Source organism: Oncorhynchus nerka, linkage group LG21 (genome assembly GCF_034236695.1).
Source record: "Oncorhynchus nerka isolate Pitt River linkage group LG21, Oner_Uvic_2.0, whole genome shotgun sequence".
NCBI lineage: Eukaryota > Metazoa > Chordata > Actinopteri > Salmoniformes > Salmonidae > Oncorhynchus > Oncorhynchus nerka.
The window spans coordinates 23127359-23151358 of NC_088416.1; the positions used below are offsets into that span (position 1 = coordinate 23127359).

At 47.1% G+C, this 24000-nt stretch overlaps 1 protein-coding gene, 1 long non-coding RNA gene and 1 other non-coding gene across 3 annotated transcripts; 1 reads left to right on the forward strand and 2 right to left on the reverse strand.

Annotated features, from left to right (window-relative positions):
• The first annotated feature begins 1741 nt into the window (after positions 1 to 1741).
• On the forward strand, positions 1742 to 3031 carry LOC135563683 (uncharacterized). The gene is made up of 2 exons (XR_010460434.1): positions 1742 to 2349; positions 2526 to 3031. It is a non-coding gene; the product is annotated as an uncharacterized LOC135563683 (long non-coding RNA).
• A 2691-nt stretch (positions 3032 to 5722) lies between these two features.
• LOC115104115 (cyclin-dependent kinase 12-like) lies at positions 5723 to 23643 on the reverse strand. The gene is made up of 14 exons (XM_029625337.2): positions 21602 to 23643; positions 17875 to 18585; positions 17122 to 17301; positions 16749 to 16888; positions 16221 to 16391; positions 15952 to 16141; positions 12986 to 13042; positions 12108 to 12209; positions 11712 to 11789; positions 10801 to 10917; positions 10540 to 10671; positions 10085 to 10308; positions 9446 to 9889; positions 5723 to 7636 (listed from the first exon to the last, which is right to left on the reverse strand). Exons 1-14 carry the CDS (start codon positions 22858 to 22860, stop codon positions 7212 to 7214), a joined length of 4230 nt encoding a protein of 1409 aa, XP_029481197.1. The 5' UTR covers positions 22861 to 23643; the 3' UTR covers positions 5723 to 7211.
• Positions 17409 to 17545, reverse strand: LOC115104445 (small nucleolar RNA SNORA5). The gene has a single exon (XR_003859748.1). It is a non-coding gene; the product is annotated as a small nucleolar RNA SNORA5 (small nucleolar RNA).
• Positions 23644 to 24000: the final 357 nt, after the last annotated feature.

Consider the following 24000-nt stretch of genomic DNA (forward strand, 5'->3'; position numbering starts at 1 on the left):
TGTCAGCCAATCAGCATTCAGGGCTCGAACCACCCAGTTTATAATATTTCTTATTCCTCCAGAACCATATCAAAAAAAGAAGTGTGTAGAACAAGCTGTGGGATGAAACCAATGACGACAGTCAAAATGGAGTGTCTTAGCACAGACATAGTCCATGGGTTGTCTGGATGGGCCATAGTGAGTATGATAATCAAAATGGCAGGGTGGCACTTTTATGGGCATTCCCTGATTGATGATAAAACCTTGTCTACCCCCGCTCCTCAATGTATTCCTCTTGTCTCTAAGACTTGGCACTGGCATGTCCACTACTTCTCCTGTGGCAGCTCCCCGTGGGCACATTCACTATCATATAAAGCCCCTATAGGACAGACACACATCACACACACACACACACACACACACACACACACACACACACACACACACACACACACACACACACACACACACACACAAGCACGTGAACACACAAACAGACATATATATGCACACACACACACACCACACAACCCTCTCAGTCACACACTCTGCGTTTGGGGCAGGTGAGCCCCCCACCATCACCACTCATAAAGGATCACTCACCCAGAGGGCTCAGCTGGGCCTGTGTCTGGCTGGTGGGGCAGGGGGTAAGCGTGTCTGTACGTGTGCCAAATGTAGAACTAGTCTGTGGGCAAAATAGGGCGCGGGGAGAACTCAACACCAACACACACAGCCTGCCATTAGACTGTTCAGCCCCACCTCTACATTTGCCCCATTCTTTACTTTCTACTGTTCAATTAGGCTACATGAGCTAGATGTTATTAGTTTAGTCCTTTTAAAAAAATCAAACAAACACATTGTAAAGCCATAAAAAACATTGAGCATGACATCCAGACATACCCTTCCAGGACAACACGCATTCACAATCTAATACTACTTCAGCTTCACATAAGATAGAATAAAACATGGGTTCACAAGCACAGTGTTAACATTCAACCTGGACTATCACCTCCCAGTCCCAGAAACGACGTGACGAAGACAGTGTGATTCTCTGAACGTTTTCATTTCTACCAGTGATTCTAGCAAGCATTTGTTCATAAGATGCCACGTCCAGCATTGATTCTATCCACTGTTTCAGAGTAGGTGTGGCATGGCCTTTCCAAAGCAGAAGGATCAATCTAGAAGCTGTAAGGATACCATCAGTGATCAGTGAAAATTCCATCATTTGATACATTAGGTAATTATGTTGTCACCTAAGAGACATATTCTTGATGAAACTGGGATTGTTGATTCTGACCATTCTCCCAAATGTTTTAGAATATCCTTCCAGAAAGGTAGCTATGCATTCCTATATAGCTTGTAAGAATGTCCCTGTGTCAAATTGACATTTCCAACACAGATTATTGTCCATAAAACCCATTTTATGAAGCCTTGTTGGAGTCCAAAAGAACCTTTCTAGTATCTTGTATTGAGTGACCTTCCCCCTGGCTTCCCTTATGTTCCTCCCCGAGTTAGACAAAAAATATTTAACCAGGTATCATGAATTTCACATGATGTCCAGCTACTTTTGAATTGCAAACCAAATGTTTAAGCCATGGGAGTTAAGAAATGTACAGGCAATCCCCCAGTACAGTTTCGGCCTTAGGTCATCCTCTCATGACTGAGAATCCGTAGCATGCTGTAAGTGTTAATTGCGTGCATGATTTTCCATCTGCATTTACTTTGGGGGTCTATGGGATACCGTTTTGGCCTACCCAAATGACGCGCCAGTCAATTGCTTATGTAATGTGCTCTTGACGATTCAAGTGTTGTCTTTGTCACCGTAAACAATTAGGTTTCTCACGCTTCCCGCCTCATCAAAAGGTGCTAACCCATTAAATACTGGACAGGACAACGATATTTTTGAGAAGACAAATAGCCTGTGGTTCCAACCGAATAAACCGTGTTACCGTCTGGATAAAATACAGGTAGGTCTAGGCTGGACTATGTTTACGGTTTTTGCGCATCGGTTGTTGTTTTTTTGCTACCTGAATGAGTTTGGTCTCAGAATTGTCCGACGACTCTTTTCATGTGGATGCCCTCAGTGCCCCGACAGGAGGAATATGCGGAGCCGGCTTTTTCAACACAGTCCTTGAAACCTAATGTGCCACCAAGAAGACTAAAACCCCATCCCTGTCCCTCAGGGTCCAAACCTTGCCCTCCCTAGACTACGGAGGTCCCAACGGGTTGTCAACCTAAATTCAGGGTCAGTCTCTCATTCCCCCAGGACGAAGACGCGCAGCACCTTCCGCTGGACTGGTGTTGGTAAACGAGACCAGACCTACTGAGAAGACACCCCGGTATAAGCGAAGGAGACGGAACAGGACCAGGGTGAGTCCTTCTCCGCTCTCATATGTAAGCAAAACTGTAGCATGTATCTTCTCTTTTCTCAGTATTTAATTTGGCTACTTCAATATTTGAACTATATGAGCCTAATATTCAGATAGCGATCATTTTTTGTTGAATGTCTCGTGGATTTGTCTAACCCCTTGCTATCTCTTCCACAGGGTAGACCTACAGCACATTCAAGGCAAGGACAGACAGTCCAGCTCACCTGCCGCTCCTGAGGCTCCACAGTCAGAGTCAGTGGACACGAATGGACATTAACCTACTTTGAGTAACGACCCAGCTCCAGGCCAACACTGAGCTGCAGCTAGCCTGGCATATCCAACACCTTATTCTGTCAGTGGACAGCAGAACAACACCTTGAGCGAACTCCCAGTAATCAGGACTGAAATGGTGGAGATATCTCCATTTAAAGCAATTTAAATGTTTGCTTGTTAGCAATACTTTACTCTACACTACACGATTAATCATATCAAGTATTCCATAAAATCCGATTTTGTGTATTAGTGCAATGGGTCGTGTGTGTGTGTGGGGTGGGGTGAAAAACATTTCTGGGGACTCTAATTTTTCCTGATCTGGTATGAAACCAGGTAAAACTCCGGACCTAATTTGGTATGACACGATTAATCTGTTGTAAAAAAAAAATCAAATAAAAGGTTTAATATAAGCTTGCGGGAGCCGTTTTTCTAGTCAGGTTACATGTTTGTTTTTTTTATCCTGGAAAAACCCCTGGCCTTGGGGAAGATCAAAACCCATTCATATGAATTACAATACCAGTCAAAAGTTGACACACCTACATCAAAACTGTGAAATAACCCATATGGAATCATGTAGTAACCAAAAATGTGTTAAACAAATCAAAATATATTTGAGATTCTTCAAGCAGCCACTCTTTGCCTTGATGACAGCTTTGCATACTATTGGCATTCTCTCAACCAGCTTAATCTGGAATGCTTTTCCAACAGTCTTGAATGAGTTCCCACATATGCTGAGCTCTTGTTGGCTGCTTCAAGGCAAAGGTGGCTACTTTGAAGAATCTCAAATATAAAATATATTTGGGATTTGTTTAACACGTTTTTGGTTATTCCATGTGTTATTTCATAGTTTTGATGTCTTTCTGTTATATTACAATGTAGAAAATAGTAAAAATAAAGAAAAACCCTTGAATGAGTAGGTGTGTCCAAACTTTTGACTGGTACTGTATATTTTAAAGGACTAGGGGGGTTCCTAAACACAGCCACTGGAGGCTGCTGAGGGGAGGACGGCTCATAATAATGTCTGAAACCGAGCGAACGGAATCATCAAACACATGGAACCTATGTGTTTGATAAAATTCTGCTCCAGCCATTACCACAAACCCATTCTCCCCAATTAAGGTGCCACCAACCTCCTGTGACACACAGAGAAAGCAACCTGGTTGGACAATAAAACTCACAGGGCTGAGCTTGCATCATGCAGGTTTGCATCATTTAGTCCTGCCCTATGCAACTGTAGGTCTAATAAAACAATTACTCACAGTCTTGTCAGCTATTGCATTTATTGATTCATTCCAGTTAATAATTCGGGACTGAAAAAGTCTAGCCTAGTCTGCCCAAGATGGAATATACACTGAACAAAAATATAAATGCAACATGTAAAGTGTTGGTCCCAGGTTTCATGAGCTACAATAAAAAAATCCCAGACATTTTTCATAAACGCAAAAAGCTTTTTTCTCAAAAATGTTTCTTTACATCCCTGTTAGTGAGCATTTCAACTTTGCCAAGATGATCCATCCACCTGACATGTGTGGCATATCAAGAAGCTGATTAAACAGCATGATCATTACACAGGTGCACCTTGTGCTGGAGACAATAAAAGGCCAATTTAGAATGTGCAGTTCTCACACACAACAAAGTGCCACAGATGTCTCAAGTTGAGGGAGCGTGCAATTGGCATACTGACTGCAGGAACGTCCACTTGAGCTATTGACAGGGAATATAATGTTAATTTCTCTACAGTGAACTGCTTCCAACATATTTTTTTGGGGGGGGAAACTCATTCTGATTGGCTGGGCCTGGCTGCCAAGTGGTTGGGTTTATGCCTTCCAAGACCCACCCATGGCTGCACCCCTGCCCATTCATGTGAATGTATCTTGATTCACCCATTTCCTTATATGAACTGTAACTCAGTAAAATCTTTCAAATTATTGCGTTTATATTTTTGTTCAGTATAAACCAAATTTGATCCCATTCACAACCCCCCCCCCCCCCCCCAAAAAAAGTGATAAAAGCACGGTACTGCTTCTTTTACCCTGGCCAGAGGGACAGCTCGTGTTAGCAGCCTAAAGTTGATCAGACTGAAAAAGAATGGTCTCGTTTCCATCCAATAAAACATGTCAGGTCACTAATGCTGCCACGATTGTTTTGCTCATCGCCTTTCTAAATTAAAAACCCGGAGGAAAGTAGAGAGATTTGTGGCCGGCCCGCGCGAACTGCAATTTCTGTCTGATTGGTCAAGGTAAGCAGAGGCTGCAGCAACACTCAACGTTTAGTACTGAAATAGTGCAGGAGTTGTCAAATCGTTTTTTTTTTTAAATACACAAAAATACTTTTGCCCTCCTTTTAAAACATTTGCGTCATTTGATTTTATTAAAACTTAATCAATAGTGCCACACCTGATTGAAAAGTCCTATGGCAAATTCTGCCTTGCAACACGTCTTCCAGTGACCCTGTCTGTGTGAGAAAGAGTGAGAAAGCGTTTGAGAGAAAGATGATTCAATGTGCCACCTAGTGGCCATTCTGAATTCTATCAAGGAAAATACACTGAGTATACAAAACACTAAGAACAACTGCTCTTTCCATATTATAAACTGACCAGATGAATCCAGGTAAAAGCTATGATCCCTTACTGAATTCAGTTATTAAATCCACTTAAATCAGTGTAGATGAAGGGGAAACTGGTTAAAGAATTTAAGCTTTGAGACAATTCAGACATGGATTTTGTATGTGTGCCAGAGGCTGAATGGGCAAGACAAAAGATTTAAGTTCCTTTAATAGGGTATGGTAGTAAGTGCCAGGCACACTGGTGTGAGACAAGAACTGCAATGCTGCTGGGTTTCATACTCAAGTCTCCCATATGTATCAAGAATGGTATACCACCCAAAGGACATCCACCCAACTTGACAACTGTGAGAAGCATTGGAGTCTACATGGGCCAGCATCCCTGTCAAATGCTTTCGACACCAGGTAGAGTCCATGCCCCGAAAAATTGTGGCGGTTCTGAGGGCAAAATGGCTACAATTCAATATTAGGAAAGTGTTCCTAGTGTTTGGTATACTATGTGTACATGATAAGAGAATAAATCACATCACTTTAAAAACTTTCTGGTCGCATGATTTCCTTTAATAAATTGAACCGAGAAAACACATATTACAAAATATCATCTTTTACAGTCTCATGAAACCCAAAGCCAGATCTCTTCCCAATTTCTCCCTTCCCCAAAACAAAACAAAGGAAACACAACCATGGACCATCGTTTTAACATGTAACTTTGTCTTTAAAGTAGAAAATAATCACACAAAACGTATTTGCTGCACAGAGTTAGGCAGGGAGGCAAGAGATAACACAAGGCTATCAGAGATCATCAGGGAAAGCTTTGGAGAGAGGTGTGTGTGTGTGTAGGTCTATAGGTGTCCAGTCACTATGGGGTTGGGTGACCGGCTTGCTAGCTGTAAACAGAGGGTCAATGAAAGACTAGTGAGTATAGTAGAGCAGTTAATGACACAGTGTCAGAGTTGGTGTTTTCTGCCAGTGTGTAGCAGAGGAAGTATGAGGGTTAAGAGAGGCACACGAATCTGTTATTAGAGAGCGCGAGCGATCGAGAATGAACATGTTCATTTCTACATGGGAATGCTAACGGAGGCTGACATACATAGATTGAGCGAGAGAAACAACAAGAGGAGATAGGACTGAGACCCAAATACCTTATTTTACAGTACCTTTGACCAAGGACACACAAGGTATGCTAATTTATTTTGAGCCATGCCTTCTCTTGTTAATGTGCCTTCCCAGAACAGAAGAAACAACTCAACTCTTCCGTGTGGGCAAAGATCATTCGGGGGTTGCTAAGGACACAAAGGAGGCACGAGGTTGAAAGTCAGGAGCCAGCTAGCATGATGAGACTGACTGAGTAGTTAACTCGCTCGCAGTCCCAGTGTTTCACATCTGTACCCCTAGTTAACCACCTCTACATTTCAGACTTGTTCTTTGTTCCACCGGTGTCATACATAGCAGACACCAACCCCCACCCATTCAACCGCAGATGAAAAGGAGTGAGGACACCAGACTCCAAAACCCACTGATAGCCTCGGCGTTAGAGGGCACTGCAGTAGACATAACAATCATTTGAGTTGCAAATTAAACAAAAGAAAATCACAGCTGATCACATTCCATGTGAGGAACCAACTTCTTCAGCAAGTCAGGAGGTCCAGGAGGGGCAGTGTTAGTGATGGAAGGGTGTGGAACTTTGTCCCACCCCCAGGTCTAGAACCCTCACCAAGGCCCAACCCCAGTCTGTCTAGAGTGGGGCTTAGTTTGTCCTTTAGCCAAACCAACACTGGCCATCTTCACAATAACATCCTCCAAATATCCAGACCCAAAGACCTGCTCTTTTCTCCAGACTAACAATCTCAAAGCCATCTACCTCACATCTTCCAATATACACAACCTGCTCAGGTGAGCTGCTCTTCTGTTCCCACCTAGAGAGACTGGTGTATAGTATCATCATTATCAGTAGAGTAGGAGTCCCTGGCTCCTGTCCCTGTAGGTCGGCCCACTCTACCCCAGGTCTCTAAACAGGCCCATCCAGGATCAGCGAGCTGTCCTGTGGGCAAAGCGGAGGTCCTGGTCCTTGGGGAACTGTGCTGGGATAGCAGAGGCAGTGGGTTCCATGCCAGTAGGAGGCTCTCTAGCAGGGGATGGTTTAGGGGAGTCAGTCATCCAGGCAGGGGGTGGCTGTCCCCGGACAGGGGTGCCCACAGCGGGGGAGTGGTCCCTGCTGCGCTGGGGGGCCCCAGCCTCTGGGTCCTGTTGGGAGATGAGCTGCAGCAGGGCGGCTGCCACCGCTGGACTGATGTCCTGGCCGGGTCCGGGCAGGGGTTCAGACCTGGGCTGCTGCTGGCCAGGAGAGAGGAGGGCTGAGGGTGGAGGGCCAGGCGGAGAGGGGGGACGTCGCTCGGAGGATGGAGGGACCTGATTTGTTCCAATCTGCTGCTTCCGCTTGGTGACTGCACAGTCTGAGGGGGGAGTCAGAGAAAACAAGACAGTCAATCGGATATTTACAAGAAGCACAAAAGCAGACGCAGTTACAGTGAGATTTCACCTGGACATTTGTGCCATCTACACTACAGACACATTTTTATTCAATTCCCTTTAGTGAAATGTCCCAGGTAAGTGTTTGTGAGTGGGGTCTAGACAACGTACAGCTGTATCTCCCACGGTGGCCAGCAGAGGGAGATCATGTACCATTCCTACCTCACCATCCAGTCAACAATGTCGTTTCAGTTGGATAAATGTTTTCAATAGGCTACTGTAGAATTGGATGAGTAAAATGTGTAGCTGTCACGGGTTGATAATGCTACTAAATACCACAATTGTGATTATGATAAATGTTCATGCTCAAAACTAGTCTGGAATTGTGCCACCTACGTAATTCCTCCCCTCTCGGTTCATGGTATGTCATAAAATCCTTACGTAGGTGTTTAAAGTGTACCAACATCTTTTTAAAATGTTGACAGACAAGTTGGAATGTTGAGAGATGATGGAATATCAAAAGACCTCACGGTGACCTAAATAATCAACATAACATTTATTCACACACGTATGTGAACAACAAAAGAAAGACGCAGGACATGGGGGGGTTTACAACAATAATAATTGACTGGACCAATATAGCGCTTTTCGAGACACCCAAAGCACTTTACATAGTAGAGGGAAATGCTCACCTTAGGGTTTGTTCAACCCTGACAGACACTCAGTTATATTTCAACAACAATACGAGCATGGGTTATTATGGATAGGGAGGGGTCAAACCTGAAGTTTGGGGAGGGGGAGAGGTGCATAAAGCTGAGACAGAGAGAGATGCCTTCTCAGTCTGCTGCCATGGCTACTGGGAAACACTGCTGCTACAATTGTTTCCTAGGCAACAGGGTTGTTGCATTAAGTGACAACAGTAGGGTGACTACGGATACAGACTACAGAGGAGAACGCTTTACTAGCGTTGGATGATTCCGAGGACTAATGTAAAAGACAACATACAAACATAAAATTTAAAATGTGTGATTTTAAATAAAAGTTAAATGAAGGACATGCAGGTGAAGTCTAAGGTTCAAAACATTTATTTTTGCTTGATAATTTATTAGACTTTCTTCAGAAAAATGTGGACATTACAGACTGGTTTTGAATCAATATATTTTTATGGAAGGAAGAACAATCCAAGAAACCTGCTTTAACAAATGGAGAAATGAGAGAGAAAGAGGGAACGGGAAAAGAAAACAGGGTGATAAAGAGGGGCCATTGTCTTTCTAACGCTGTAAAACTACAAACCTTCTCTTAGTTTACATTCACACCAATGACAAAAGTCCTTGTGCCCAAAGCCCAGTCCATGTGACCTGGGCCGTCCGAAGCCACTCTGGTCAGACATCTTGAGGACTTGCCAACTTCCTGTATGGTATGTTTCCACCTATGTGTGACTGAGTGGGTGAAAGTAGCCTTTGGAAGTAGGAGACGGGTGAGACAGACAAAAGGTGGGTGGGGGTGAAACTGTTGGTGAGAGGAGGGGGGAGAGGTGGTGGGTCTAGACAACATAAAACTTCCTCAAAAAATATTTAAAGTAACCGTGGAATCTTTCTTTCGATTTGCCATTTAGTTAAGATCTTTCATCTCATCAGCTCGTTTATAAAGTAATTTACAACGGCTTTATGGTAAGCGGGAAAATAATTGGATGACAAGATCCGCACCATGACAAGATCGTCCACCAGTCTCCTGTGAGATCCCCTGACCCAGTGCTCTCTGCCCCTCCCCCTAGAGACTGAACCCAGACTTGCCCTTGCGGTCAGCAGTTGAGGCTGACGAACCGCGAGTCACCGCCTCCTCTGATTGGACGCCATTGCTCTCGTCGCCTTGCTCCGCCCCCTCGGCCTGCGGCTTGATGAGCTGGCCCAATAGGAGGGCCAGGAGGTTGGTCTGGTCATCCTGGCTGAGGGGCGGCTCGCTGTGGTGCGGGGAGGGCTCCTGAGGCTCTGGGGGAGGTTCAGGGGGCTGGGGCCTAGCCGGACCCTGGTCCTCTGAGGCCCCCCGGTGGTGGGAGGCCTCGGTCAGGGCAGACAGGGACTGGCTAAGGGTCTCTAGCTGCTGCTGGCTCTCTGGGTTGGAGGAGACGTTGAGGAGCTGGGCCATCTGAGGCAGACTGAGGTCTGTCTGTCTCTGCAGCAGGTTCAACAGTACAGCCAGCTCTGTCTGGTTCAGCTGCTCCGCCGCAGCACCCAGGCCTGATGGGAGAGAGACAATGGTCACACATACTGTAGACAGCAGCCTGCTGAGAGCGTATGGAGACAACATGCGTTCACATTATCGACTTACAACAACCTTTGTCTACCTGTGCAGCCACTATCTAACCAAGGAGACATTTGGATAAGGGTATGTTCTTCTATAGTAGCGAACTGTGACTACTGTTTCTGCCTGACCTGCTAGCTCATTGGCAGAGATGGCTGAGGGTGGTGGTCTTCCCGGCGGAGGGGGCGGGGCTCCAGCTGGGCTGGCTTGGGGCCGGCTGTTCTCTCCACTGGAAGCCCCCGAGGGGTCCTTACGGGGCACTTTGGGCACAGGCACATCCTCGGGCAGCCCGCTCTGACGCTGGCGCCTCCGTTTCTTACTCCACAGCTCGTGGCAGTCCTGCCAGTGAGGGAGACTGGAGAGAGAGGGAGAGAGTATGATAAAGAGGCAAAAACAGGGTGATGAAAGTATGAGGGAGAAAAACAGAAAGGCTAAAGGTAATTGTATGGGATATAAAGCGAAGAGGGGTGTTGGGTGTGACAGAAAGAAATCAATAATGGTTTGGGAGTATGGTGGTGGATAGTTTGAGGTTGTTCTCTAGATGTAATGGGCCCAGGAAAGGACAGGGCAAAGACTAGGTCCTCACTTGGGCGGGGACATCTTGCTTGGCTCCACGTTACACAGGAAGTCACTATTGAGGGCCTGTTCGGCCGTGCAGCGCCGCGCAGGGTCAAGGGTCAGCATGCGGTCCAGCAGGTCCAGGGCCTGAGCAGGCAGACTGACAGAGAGAGAGATGAGAGCGTGCGAGTCAAACAAATAGCATCAACAACTGATGTACTGCCACAACTATCAGATTGATGAAAGGACTAGAAAATCCCATGGTGTGTATGTATGTCATGTTACGTACAAGGCAAACTCCTCGCGTAGCCGTCGGCGGTACTGTTTCTTGGGCTTCATGGTGTTGAAGTAGGGCAGCTTGATGACGTCAGGCCAGGCAGCGGGACACGGGCTCCCACACAGACGACTGAGACAGAGAGGGAGAGAGTTAGAGCTGTGGTAAACATGGACTGTATCCCAGATGGCAGCCTATTCCCTATATAGTGCAATGCTGTTGACCGAGGCCCTTAGAGCTCTGGTCAAAAGTAGTCCACTATATAGCAGGGTTATTCAACTACTATTTGAGAGGGTCCAGTCCCACAAATTTCCTAGGCGGCAAAGGCCCAGATGGGCAGCCATTTATCAGCGTAGTAACAAACCCCAACATCAAAACCCATACAACCCAAAATGGTTCACACGCCTCTTGTTGGCGAGGAGAACATACTTTTAATAAGCTAAATTCCTGCAATTCTACACATTTTGCCATGTCCTATGTGTGTTCATATAATACTCGCGTGACTCAATAAAATCTAAAATGGGGGACCAATGTGGGTCGAGGCCCCCGGGCACATCATTTGGCCATGATAACTACAAGATTTAGGTAGCTGGGTCAACTTACCTCTCTAGTTGACATCAACTGGACATTTATGACAAGTTAAAAACAGCTCTTTAAGATCGGTCAGTGAATGACATGAAGAGGAAACCTGCCCATGCCCTTCCAAATTTAGAAGTCACACTCAACAGCAGTAGGTTGAAAGCCCGACTGAGTTCCAAAAAACAAAAGAAAGTCAGGACCCGCGGTCCGTATTGACCCCATTCTGGGTCTGGACTGCGGTCTGCCTGTTGAGTATGGCGGCTATATAAGAAATAGGTTGCCATGTCAGACAGGATTTTAACGTGGCAATGCAGTCTTCCAGGCAGCAGGGGGCAACAGCAGCATACCTGATCAACTCTAACTGCAGCAGCTCCTGATTGGCCTGGAAGATGGGCTTCTTGGTGAACAGTTCTCCCAGAATACACCTGTGCACAAACATTCAATGGACAATGTTGATAACTCACATAAAAATAAAAATAAAGGATTTACCAATCTTGAGTTAGGATTTGTTAAGAGTGATAATTCTTTCCCAGTTTTTAGGTTTAGAGCTCCGACTACTTCAGTCAAAATTATATATCAGTTTTATAGTGACACCATGTGGAAAAACAAGGTAAGTGCAATCTGTTTTCCTACGTAGAGCATGTTTGATTGGAGAATGTGTGTGAATGAAATGTGTCCAGGTACATGGCAGTGTGTGGGTGAGTCACGCTGAGCTGTGTGTGTGTGTGTGTGTGTGTACTAACCCGCAGCTCCAGACGTCGATGGCCGGAGAGTACCTCTCCTCTCCCAGGAGGAGCTCAGGGGGACGGTACCATAGCGTGATTACTTTATTAGTGTAGGGTCGACTGGAGAGAGCAGGGAAGGGAACATTCAGATAGAACACGCAGATACAGTACCAGTACCTCTACTCTGCCCTCCAGTGCCCAAACACCCACAATGCATCGCTCAACAATGGGCTGACGGAGGGAGAACCTCTTTATACACAGCACCACCAAGTGGGGAATCATTGGAATAGATAGGTGTTTTCATTCAGACTGCCTTTTCTCAATTGGATTTGCTCAACTCCAGCGTCCTCTCTCTCCTCCGTCTTCTCTCGCTTTCTTTTGAAGAAGGTCAAAGGTAATCGAGGAAAGGTGAGGGAGCGTGGATGAAAATGTGCTTGTATGAAATGAGACTCCTCCACTCACAGATCATGAGGCAAATTAGGTTTACATTGGTGGATCCCAAAATAAATGTGTAAAGTGATCAACTAAACGAAGTAGCATATTGTTTGTGTGCATGCTTTTCTCCTCCAACAAAACAAAAGCGGATTCAAAGGGGGTGTGGCAGTTATTAAAACCTCCGTGAAGGACTCTGGTAGGATACACATATGACTATCCTCATGAAAGGTGGCTATCAAGGAGGGAAGGACACTGTTCCGGTCGCCTACTAACAAATTGAAATTTCCCGTGTCACAGAGGTCGTCGGACAGAGGGTGGAGGACGGGGCTTTTTACCCAAATGAGAAAAGGCCAGTGTGAGGGTCACCGTTTAAAAAGGTATGAACCAGGGACAGGAAGGACCTCTGACTTTATGATGTCACCGTTGCGCCGAAGCAACTTGAAAAAATCCAAGTCTCTCACCTTTCCTCCGAGTTGTAGAGGCGGGCCAAACCAAAGTCAGCCAGTTTGATCTGACCACTGCGCGAGGAGAGAGATAAAAGAAGTTAGAGACAGAGAATCAAACTCAATAACAACACAACTTATTGCATTTCTACAGCTGTTAACTTACACAACCCTAACTACAGAAGTGAATAATTCAATCACAACAGCGAGGCAGAGGAAAGGGCATTTGAATTATCATGGTAGAACGTTGCACATTGAAAGAAGCACCAATCAAAAAGGGAAAAACCCAACCCTACCATAGCTACAACAATCATTTCAAACAACTCCCTCGTGTTCACGACTAAAACCACACAAACTGCTACCGTTGCCATTACCATAACATTCTAGGTTCGTGGGTCCATTGTTTATATCAGGGACCGGCAATGCTATGCTTTTCCCTCCTTGGGGAACTGCTTACATTAAAAGGTAGACTCAGCGAGGTGACGTAGCTGTTGTCAAGTTCCACGACAACTAAGAGCGTTGAAGCGCGAGGCTGAACTCAGCCGCTGTTTTGGTCCCGTAGATACCACGTTGTAGCGGCGTAAGATATCACGTTGTAGCAGCGTGAGATACCACGTTGTAGCGGCGTGAGATACCACGTTGTAGCAGCGTGAGATACCACGTTGTAGCAGCGTGAGATACCACGTTGTAGCAGCGTGAGATACCACGTTGTAGCAGTGTGAGATACCACGTTGTAGCAGCGTGAGATACCACGTTGTAGCTGGGTGAGATACCACGTAGCAGTGTGAGGCACAGAGATACTCTGTGTGACGGGGAAGTCTTGCGTCACGCTCATCTCACGGTGCTGCCTGTCTTCTCGTTGAGTCTACCTTTAAAACTAGCACTGTGGAAGTGTATCATTTCAAATGGACAGTGAACCATCTCAGCGACCAGCCAGCAACATCTCACGTGCTGCCTGTCCCATGGACCAGCACTGGGTGAGATGTTGAACCATCTGGACCAGCCAGCAACATCTCACGGACCGGCCCATGGACCAGGGGTGAGATGTTGCTGGACCAGGGGTGGAAAAAAACACTGTTCCTTCCCTCCTTCTGAACCTATTAGTGTTGTTACGACACCAACATTTAACTAATGATACTATACGGGGGGGAATCAGTGGCCTAGCATCCTGTTTGCCCCGTCTCCCGGACGCTTGTACGCAAAGAACCGGTCACTGAAATTCACACTTCACACTACTCAATACAACGCATTGCATTTAACTGCATAGAATGGCTGATTTGCTCATATTTGCAAAGGCCCTACCTGTGATTTGGCTGGAGGAATGGGGGGACATGCATAATGATATGCATGGCATTGTAGCAGTAAGGGGAAAGCGCTGCATGACACATTTACTCTTCAGTTAACAGACACAGTCCCTCACACACACCGCCTCCCTCTCTCACAAACACACACACACCCACTACTCCCAACTTTTAAAACGTTAGGCACCAAACAGAATTTAAGGAGCCCCAGAAAGAGACATTTGATATAGTTTAGACTTACAATAGGCCTACCTCTATGAATCTAGCTTTGAAGCACATCTCATGAGTAGCAGCCCCTTCTCCGTTCTTCCTGTGCCAATCAAATTAGCCTAAAGCTACTGTCAAGTTACCAGATTGTTAGCTAGCTAGGTAACATGACTGAACAAAGTTAAAGACCCCGGATTCGTGTTACAAAACTAACTGCGACATGGTTTGTGAAATTATATCAAATGCGCACGAATCCCGCTAGAAAGACAAAAAGTTATCTCCGGTAATATTGCTCAGATGTTTTGTTGTTGTTGTTGCAGTTCAGGCTAGAGACAAGCCGTTTTCTTTGCTGCAAAGCTTGCAATGCCTGTCGTGACGCGGTGCTCCATTTCCCCTCTCTGACACTCAGAGGCTGTATGACAGTGAACTCGCAAAGTCTACTCTGACTGGCCTGTGTTCTTGGTTAGAACAGGCGACGAAATGATACAATGTATCAACATTGCTTGAACTGAGCGCTGCTCCAATGTAACACAAGTACAAATCTAACAGAAGCCATCTGGGTCTGCATCCATGCTCGCATTCACGGCTAAATTATATTTGAAAAAATAATGGAGGAATAGATTAGCATGAAGAGGGGATGGAGAGAGAAGCAGGTAGGGGATGCTGAGAGAAGCAGGTGAGTGAGGGCTGGTAGGGGATGCTGAGAGAAGCAGGTGAGTGAGGGCTGATAGGGGATGCTGAGAGAAGCAGGTGAGTGAGGGCTGATAGGGGATGCTGAGAGAAGCAGGTGAGTGAGGGCTGACAGGAGACGCTGAGAGAAGCAGGTGAGTGAGAGCTGGTAGGGGACGCTGAGAGAAGCAGGTGAGTGAGGGCTGGTAGGGGAGGCTGAGAGAAGCAGGTGAGTGAGGGCTGGTAGGGGATGCTGAGAGAAGCAGGTGAGTGAGGGCTGGTAGGGGATGCTGAGAGAAGCAGGTGAGTGAGGGCTGATAGGGGATGCTGAGAGAAGCAGGTGAGAGAAGCAGAGTGAGTGGGCTGATAGGGGATGCTGAGAGAAGCAGGTGAGTGAGGGCTGGTAGGGGATGCTGAAAGAAGCAGGTGAGTGAGGGCTGGTAGGGGATGCTGAGAGAAGCAGGTGAGTGAGGGCTGGTAGGGGATACTGAGAGAAGCAGGTGAGAGACGGCTGGTAGGGGATATAGCTGGCTGATTATAGCCGCCATACGTGATAAGCGCACGGAAGTGAAGTGGACATTATTGGACCTGTGCATACAAGAGACTACTGGCTGGTGCTTCAATTCAACCGACTTTATAAACCAAACTGACTTTATAAACATTTTCTAACAAGCAGCGGGTTCTTTAGATTGGTAGGGCTGAAAGATTCCGTAGTCTCATAGGAACGGTACTACGGTATGTTAAAATGTTGGTATCATAAGTGCCATGACGTTTTGGTACCGTGATATTACCATGCTACACTAGTACCTGTTGTTGAGCAGTATGTTGGAACACTTGATGTCTCTGTGCAGGAAGTTCTTCTTGTGGCAGTAGTCCAGCCCATCCATCAGCTGTCTCATGAAGCTCCTCACGTGTTCTTGGGAGAACTGACACAGCCCCGACTCCAGCAGACCCATCAGGTCATGATCCATGTACTCAAACACCAGGTAGAAGGCACCTGACGGGACAGGCAGGGGTAAGGAGGATCCGCATACAGGCACAGACATACACCAGGCACAAAACCCCCACACACACACCTTTGTCCTTCTTGAAGTCGAGTGCGTCCTGTTTGTCTGTGACGATCTCCTTCATGTTGACCACGCTGCGGTGGTTGAGCTGGCGGAGGATCTTGATCTCTCGGATGGCCGTGATGGGGAAGCCCTCCTTCTCATTGTCCAGACGCACCTTCTTCAGAGCCACCAGCTCACCTGGAGGGCAGGTAGAACAACATGAACATTACGTCACTGTCCAATGTAGGAGGGTGGATGAAAATGTCCGTTTAATGGTAGCAACTCTGTCGATTGTCCTGATCAGAAGATGAATAAATAAAAAACATTTGTCCGATGTACACGGACGCCCAACGGAAATGTGTCTTCTGCTTCATTTCAAATTCCTCTAAAAGACACGCATAGAGAGGCTGGAGCAAAGGGGACATGGGGAGGCGAGATCAGTCACAACACCCCGTGGCATACACACATACTGCAGGCGTGGGGATCCTTTGAGCCTCTCTCAAGAACAACGAAAACACAGGTATGCCAGTGAAAGGGCGAAACAGGGGCTCTCACCGGTGTCTTTGTCCTTGGCCTTGTACACCTGGCCGTAGGTGCCCTCCCCGATAATGCCGATGATGTCAAACTTGTCCACGCAGCGTTTGCCCCAGTCGCTCTGTGTCTGTTTGCGTTCGCCATAGCGTGGACAGCAAAACCTAGACAGGAGAGCCGAGGAGACATGCTATTAGGAAATGTTTTACCTCACGGAATAAGCCCTTGATGATAACTTTGTACTATCTTATGCTTATTTTTTCCCCCTTTCTATTGAAAGGAAATAGGCTGCGGTGGGAGAGGAGGGCTGTGGAAAAGAGGAGTGTAGAGAGGTGGTTTGAGGTGATTGATGAGGAGGAGGAGAAGGGTAGGTTAGGTTGAGCAGATAGGAACTCACTTTGGTCTCTTCTTGAGAGTGGACTGGGGCGGAGGTGGAGCTCTGTAGACGGGGGACTGAGGGGGAGAGGGGTCTCCTCCGGCCAGCGTGGGGGGCAGCGGGAGGTCGATCAGGGACGGCCGATTCCGCACCTCTTTCTCCTTCCTGGAAGACCTCTGAGGAGGAGTGGACTTCTTCGGACTGATGGAGGGAGAGAGAGAGAAAAAGAGAGCGCGAGAGATTGAAGGTAGAGAAGGAAGGAGAGAAAAATAACATTTCATTTCATGAGTTTGGATTTTCTTTTCCTTATATGTCTGTGGCACAAATGTATCCCCAACTACTATGACAAAGGGATGTGGGGCCCATGAACTACAGTTTCACCTCAGCAGCCATTTTGGCCAGCGCAGTCCACTGTAGAGGAAGCTCTGAATTTGACAAGGCTGCAAGGAGTTAGTAATGATTTTGAAGTCCCACGTAGGCCTGTTTTGACTACTTGACATAGTCACGGTCTGATGGCAGCTAAACCATCGCCTACAGAGCATTCAGGTAATCTGTTCAGAATTCCAGTACTGTACTGCAGGCAGGTGTGTGTTTCAGAGAGACTGACTGTTGGGGGAAACCTGAGCCTACAGTAAAGGCCTAATGACTGTTCTGTTGATGACTACACGTTTGCCAAGCAACAGGACTGGGGAGAGGATAGTTGTGTGTGTGTGTGTGTGTGTGTGTGTGTGTGTGTGTGTGTGTGTGTGTGTGTATGCACGTTTCATGGCTTACCTGTCCTGGCAGTCTCCCACTAGCATGGGTGGTAAAGGCAGGGGGGGCAGAGTGGAGGTCTTGTGGATGGGTGTCAGGCGGGCAGGGCTGCGTGTGGGCATGGGGGCAGGAGATTTGGACTGGGGAGACGACAATGAGGAGGAGGAGGAGGAGGAGAGGGCTGTGGAGGGTGCGAGGCTGGTCTCAGTCTGGCCCTGGGGTGTAGGTGGCTGAAGTTGGGTGACAGGGGTGGAGGGCAGAGGAGGTGGAGGTAGTGGGGTCGTCTGACCGGGGGGCAGAGGGGGAGCAGGAGATGAGAAGGGTGAAGATGCAGAGCCGTGTTCTTCCCCAACAAGAGTGTCCCGGGGCTGGGGTGCACTGGGTGGAGGCTGGAGGTCCGCGGCTTGGACAGTCTCTCTCTCAGGTACTCTCTCAGGCTCAGCTTTAGGGGGGCGTGAGGTGGACCCCTTGGTCTTGCGTGAGGAAGGTGGAGGGGAGGGGGGGCGAGCTGCAGCCACCGCAGCCTGGCGCTCCTTCTTCCTCCGGCTAAGCTCCGCCCCCAGGCTGGAGTTGAGTGGCAGGCGGGAGGAGGGTGGGGAGCGGCTGGTGGGCCGGCTGCTGTGAGACCCGCCTCCCCCGGCAGAGGACGAATGCTTCTTGTTGCGAGAGCGAGAGGAGGAGCGACGGGAAGAGGAGAAAGGAGGCGAGCGACTCCGGGAGCGAACTGAGCGCCTGGAGAGAGAGGGAAGATGTTAGGAAAACAATAATTCCTTGTTGGCTGCAAATTCTCTCTCTCTCTCTAAGTTGGGAGTGAGCAGCAAGAGAGAGGAACTCGAAGGGAGGCCATTTGACATTACTGGGGCATTGTGCACTGGTGTATTAAGGTGTTAATAAAAACAACAAATGGCACGTCATTGCAGATGATAACTACCAAACGTGTGTTATGTTTATATAATGAGATAAGACCATGCGGCAAGTTCACTCCACAGCTAGCTTGGCATTTCACCAATTGTGCTATGGAATTGGATCCTTTTCTATAACAACTGGTTTGTAAGTGGTCAACTGGCGGTCACTTGTGTTGGCGAGGCAGGACCCTGATTCAAGCTCAGTTAAAGGCAAGTTCAGGGAGGTAGTGCTATTTGCTAAGATAAAATGAGTTATGTGTAAATCCGGTCAGTGTGCGGTGTCTCCTTCCATATAAGCTACACTTCCCATTCCCTTAGTCAGCATACAAACATACAATTAGGTCAGTCAGGGGAACAACCTTTGCTTTAGTCTGAACTTAAAGTAGCCAATGTGTGTACAAACGTCCTCCGGAAGTCTGTCTTGTGAGTTAACCTCAACATTCCTCTGGCATTAGGCCAAATTCAGACACCTCATCACCATATATGCTTTTGATAACCATCAAAGTAACCCTTATTCAAATGTGGGAGACGTAAGTATGACAAGTACGAAGATTCTGAACATACTTAAAGGGATACTTTGGGATTTTGGCAGAGTGAGATAAACTCATCAATACCATTTTTATCTTTGTGTCCAGTATGAAGGAAGTTCGAGGTAGTTTTGCGAGACAATGCTAACTAGTTAGCAATTCATCTAGCGCTAGTTGGCAACTTCCTTCAAACTGCATGCAGACATAAAAATGGTATCCACAAGTTCATCTGACTCTTGGGAAGTAGATTTTTATTTGAGATTTTACTAGGCAAATCAGTTAAGAACAAATTCTTATTTACAATGACGGCCTCATAAAGGGCACTTAGAAGAAGATGGCACTGACTAAAATAATGAAGTATCCCTTTAACTGCGGAGACAACATTCAGATTCAATCATTTGTTTGAAGGTTAGGAATACAAATTAACTAGTAGCAAGTGAACATGTCCCTGAGCATGAAGACTTATAAAAGTCTACAAAGTAAATCTAAAATATGATTATTATAAGTTAATAACTAGGACATTGAAGTTAATTAGCTAGACTAAAAAAATAGCCTACAGTTAGATACAGGCTCGACTGGCACCCGAGGGACGCAGCAGTCTAAGGTACTGCATCTCAGTGCTAGAGGCGTCACTACACACCCTGGTTCGATTCCAGGCTGTATCACAACCGGCCGCGATTGGGAGTCCCGTAGTGCGGTGCACAATTGGCCCAGTGTCGTCCGGGTTAAGGTTTGGGCAGGGTAGGCAGTCATTGTAAATAAGAATTTGTTCTTAACTGACTTGCCTAGTTAAATAAAGGTTAAATAAAATGAAATAAAAAGACTACACCAACATGATTCACCAGCAGCATCTTTCAACAGAGTCTACTGACAGCAGAGAACCTTTTAACGATCACTATGGAGGGCCTAGTTTTATCGTACAGCTATGCCCCCTCCCACCAACAGAAGCTCAAGGTCCACTCTCTGACGCAACACAAAATCAAAATGGCTGAATGTCAACAGCCTAACCCAAGGCTCTCTAACCCTGTCCCTAGAGAGGTACCATCACCCCGCTGTCTGGCTAGTGTAGTCTATCTCCCAATTTATGCCCTCTCCTGTTCCAAAGACCACCACAGCTCCTCATAGGGTTTCCCTAGACTGGAGCACAGGCCTTGCCTGTGTCTGTCTGAGCCCAATGTGATGCCTCACCTGACTTCCATAGGTTTCCCTTCCCCCTCTACACCACATGGCAAGAGGCAACAACTCCCTGGCAGAAACAGCCCTGCATGTCACACAGACACATCTGAACATAGAATCAATGTCTCTTCCCTGACCATAGTTTTAAATAGCCTATACAGGACACTGCAACCTGGCCTAGCCATTCCCATACCCTGAGGCTAGGAGCACAGGAGAGGAAGCTGCAGGTACTGTCAGTTACCCATGGCTCAACCTCAGCTGTCTAAAGCGCTGTCTAGACCACTTACGATTTAAAAAGGTGCAATATGCAGAAATCTCTCCGCCATTTCCTGTTTGGTAAAATTCTAATAGTTCTCCTAATTTCAGTTTGTGACTAAACAAGCAATGCATCATTGTACCAACTAAACTCGCTGTGAAATATTGTCTATAACCCAAAATATTGTATTTTCAGCTGTTTGAAGCCGGTGTACAAAACCGAAAGTAAAAGACGCAAAAACGAAACTTAACAGGAAGCATAGAAATAGCACACACAGAACGTATCTACTGCTTCTTAAACTTACTTTCAATGAGAATGGCAGATCTATAACTCACATTTCTATGTAAATTTGGTCAGGTCGCCCCAAAAAATACATATTGCTGCTTTATCAAACACACAGTACAAGCACCTCCTTAGCACACAGACAAAAGAGGGTAGAAAAACAGTAGAAAGAGTGGCCTGGCCCTGTTCCAATATGACCAATGAGAACATCAACAGTAACAACAACAGTTCATTACCACGTTTGGGGCCTTACTGAGTCTCTGTAAAAAGGCACCTTGGGCATTTGTGAGAATCAATGTGTTAGACAGCACTGGTGAATATGCCTCTGTGTGTGGAGGTGCATGCCATGCATACAGTGAGTGAATAACCGACTGAGATTGGGTGGCTAGTAGTAGTCCATAGCTACATGTTAGTATTAGGCTGTATCTCAAATGACACCATATTCCCTTTGTAGTCCACTACTTTTGGGGGCCTGGTCAAAAGTAGTGCTGTATAAAGGGAATAGAGTGCGATTTGGTACGAACTACGCAACTAGCATAAATGTGAATGTGTATACGAGGCAAACTGAATGGAAGGTGCCTGGGCCTGGCTAGAATACTCACCGGGACACAGGGCTAGCGCTGGAGGACCTGCGGTTACCATAGGGACTGATGGAGCGTCTCCTTGAGTAGGGGCTGTCGTCTCGCTCATAGCTGGAAGACCTCTGCCTGCTGGCGTAGGGGCTGTCCGACCTCTGCCTGCTCCGCCTGGACATCTCCCTGTAGGGGCTGGGGCTCTGTGGGGCCGGTCTGCGTCTCTGGTGGTGGTAGCTGTCCACCTCCTGGCTGTAACTACTGACCATGGGGCTTCCATTACCCCCTCTCCTTGGGGGGCTGGGGGACTGTGTAGGGGCTGTTACCTTCCGGCGAGGGCTCCCCCTGCTCGAGGAAGGCTGCCCCTTGCCCTTTGGGCTGGACTTGTGGCTCTTTGAGGACTTGCGTTGGCTCCTCTCTGTCCGGACCTTCTGAGAGGCAGAGGTGCTCTGGCTGGCGGTTGCATCCCCCCGACCCTCAAGCCCTTCTCTCTTCTGTGGCTTATCCTTACGAGACTTCCCGGAGCGGCCACCCTCCTTGCTGCGAGATGACGAGGAGGAGGATGTGGTGCTTCCCACACTGGCCGCCGTTTGGGCCTGGGAGGAAGGGGGCAACTCTCCACGCTTTGGCCCCAAGTCAGCCTCCAGCTGACCCTGACGACGTGACCCGGAGGACAGGGATGCTACAGAAGACAGGGAGGCCACCTTCTCCTTGACTTTCCCAGAGCTCCCTCTCTCACGGTCTTTGCTGCTTTTTTTCTTGGTACTCTGACCCCCTTCCCCAGAGTCTCTAACTTTGTTGGGATCCTTCGACTTTTTGCGCGAGTGTCGGTGCTTGTGTTCCCGACCATCTCTACCAACAGCCCTGCCCCCATCCCCTTTACTATAATCTGGGACAGGTTCTAACCGATCCCCAGACCCTCTCTCAGCAGGCGGGTCCGAAAAAGTATCCGAATCGGAACTTATGTCGTCATATTCTACCAGCGGCTTCACGGCGCTAACGGAAGGAGGCGCTGTGGAGGCGAGCGCAGAAAAACCAGGGCCCTGAGCCACCTCGGACTCACGTCCATGTTTGGCTGATTTATGCCGTTTGCGCTTGGAAGAAGATGGCACTGACGACTTTGACTGGGGGTTACCGTCCTTGCTCGTCATGTTGCCCGCAGAGGTATGAGGCAGGACCAGGGGCTGGTGTAGCCCACTGTTACCGCTCGTTGTTTGGGGTGACAGGGCAACGCTACTGTTGGATTCCGGCTTCCTCTTGGTCCCATGGTGTCTATCCGACCCAGGCATTCCTCACGTCAGCGGCGGAACCTCTCCCGAGCGTGGGCCTCTGTAGCCGAGATAATACATTAACGGGAGAGTAGTACTCCGAAATCCGGTAAAATTAGATCCAGTGTTCTAAGCAAGCCGACAAATAGAAATTAGTCTGCCCAGGTTTAGTCCTCACGCATTATCCAAGTCGTTCGGCAGCATGGTTTGTCAAATCAGAAAAATAAAGGTTGCTAGTGCCAAAAAAACGCCACTAAAATGAAGGCCTGTGCATTCAGCTAGTTAGAGAAACTGGCTGAAAGGCCCAAACAATAAATCGGAGCATTGTGCGCTCTTCTCCGTTTCTATTTGGCTAGCTAGCTCTGTGTAGCTAGCATGCTGTTTGTAAAAAACGAAAGAAAAAAACAAGTCCCTTTTCTTTTAGATTCCCTTGTCCGGTGCCAAGCTTAGTTTGGGTTTTATTGTTCCTTAGATTTACGGTTTTGGAGTTCAATAAACAAACAGTTAGCCGTCATTAACAGCCGATGTTGTTTCTCGAACAAAATGAAAACTTGACCCGGTTGGTACTGTTTACATGGTCCCTTTTAATATAATTTTATCTCTTGTTAATTTGATATTGATCAGAAATTATAGTATTTTCATGTGCAGTAATTGTTCCAGTTTATTATTAATGGCTCTGGGAATCAACCAGGCCTATCTTTAGGGCGATGATAGTGGATTTAATAACATCCACAGCCCTGTCAAGAGACGACAACCGCCATTGTGGCTCCTGTTATAAATTCTGCAACTGCGCTCTTATCGTTATCGCCCTATGACTAGTACCGGAAGTCTCGACGGCTGTCATTCTTCATGGTAGCTCAGCAACAGCCTATCCCAAAGCGTTATCCAGGGAGCTGCACCGCCAACCGCCCTTAGTGAGACGTAATTTTTCACCTGTAGAGGGCCTATTAAATATAACTTTCTTTCCATGAAAGTCAACATTATTGTTTTCCAACTAAATTAGCTAGCTTGTAAATAATTTAAACATCTTCAGAAGTTTTATAACAAAATACGGAACACAAAAACGATACGGGTAGAATAATGTGTCAAAATTGTATTAAGAAATTAAACAGAAAGTGGCCATAGCCCTGTGCAGCCGTCCAACAGCTAGCTATGATGTGT

Excerpts from the sequence above, each read along its gene's own strand:
- LOC115104115 (XM_029625337.2), bottom strand. The coding sequence starts at position 22,860 with ATGCCTGGGTCGGATAGACACCATGGGACCAAGAGGAAGCCGGAATCC. Across the intron at positions 11,790-12,107 it reads ATCGACGTCTGGAGCTGCGG|GTGTATTCTGGGAGAACTGT; the intron begins GTTAGTACACAC and ends GTTTGTGCACAG. Across the intron at positions 7,637-9,445 it reads CTCAACTGCTGACCGCAAGG|ACTGTGCAGTCACCAAGCGG; the intron begins GCAAGTCTGGGT and ends CTCCCCCCTCAG.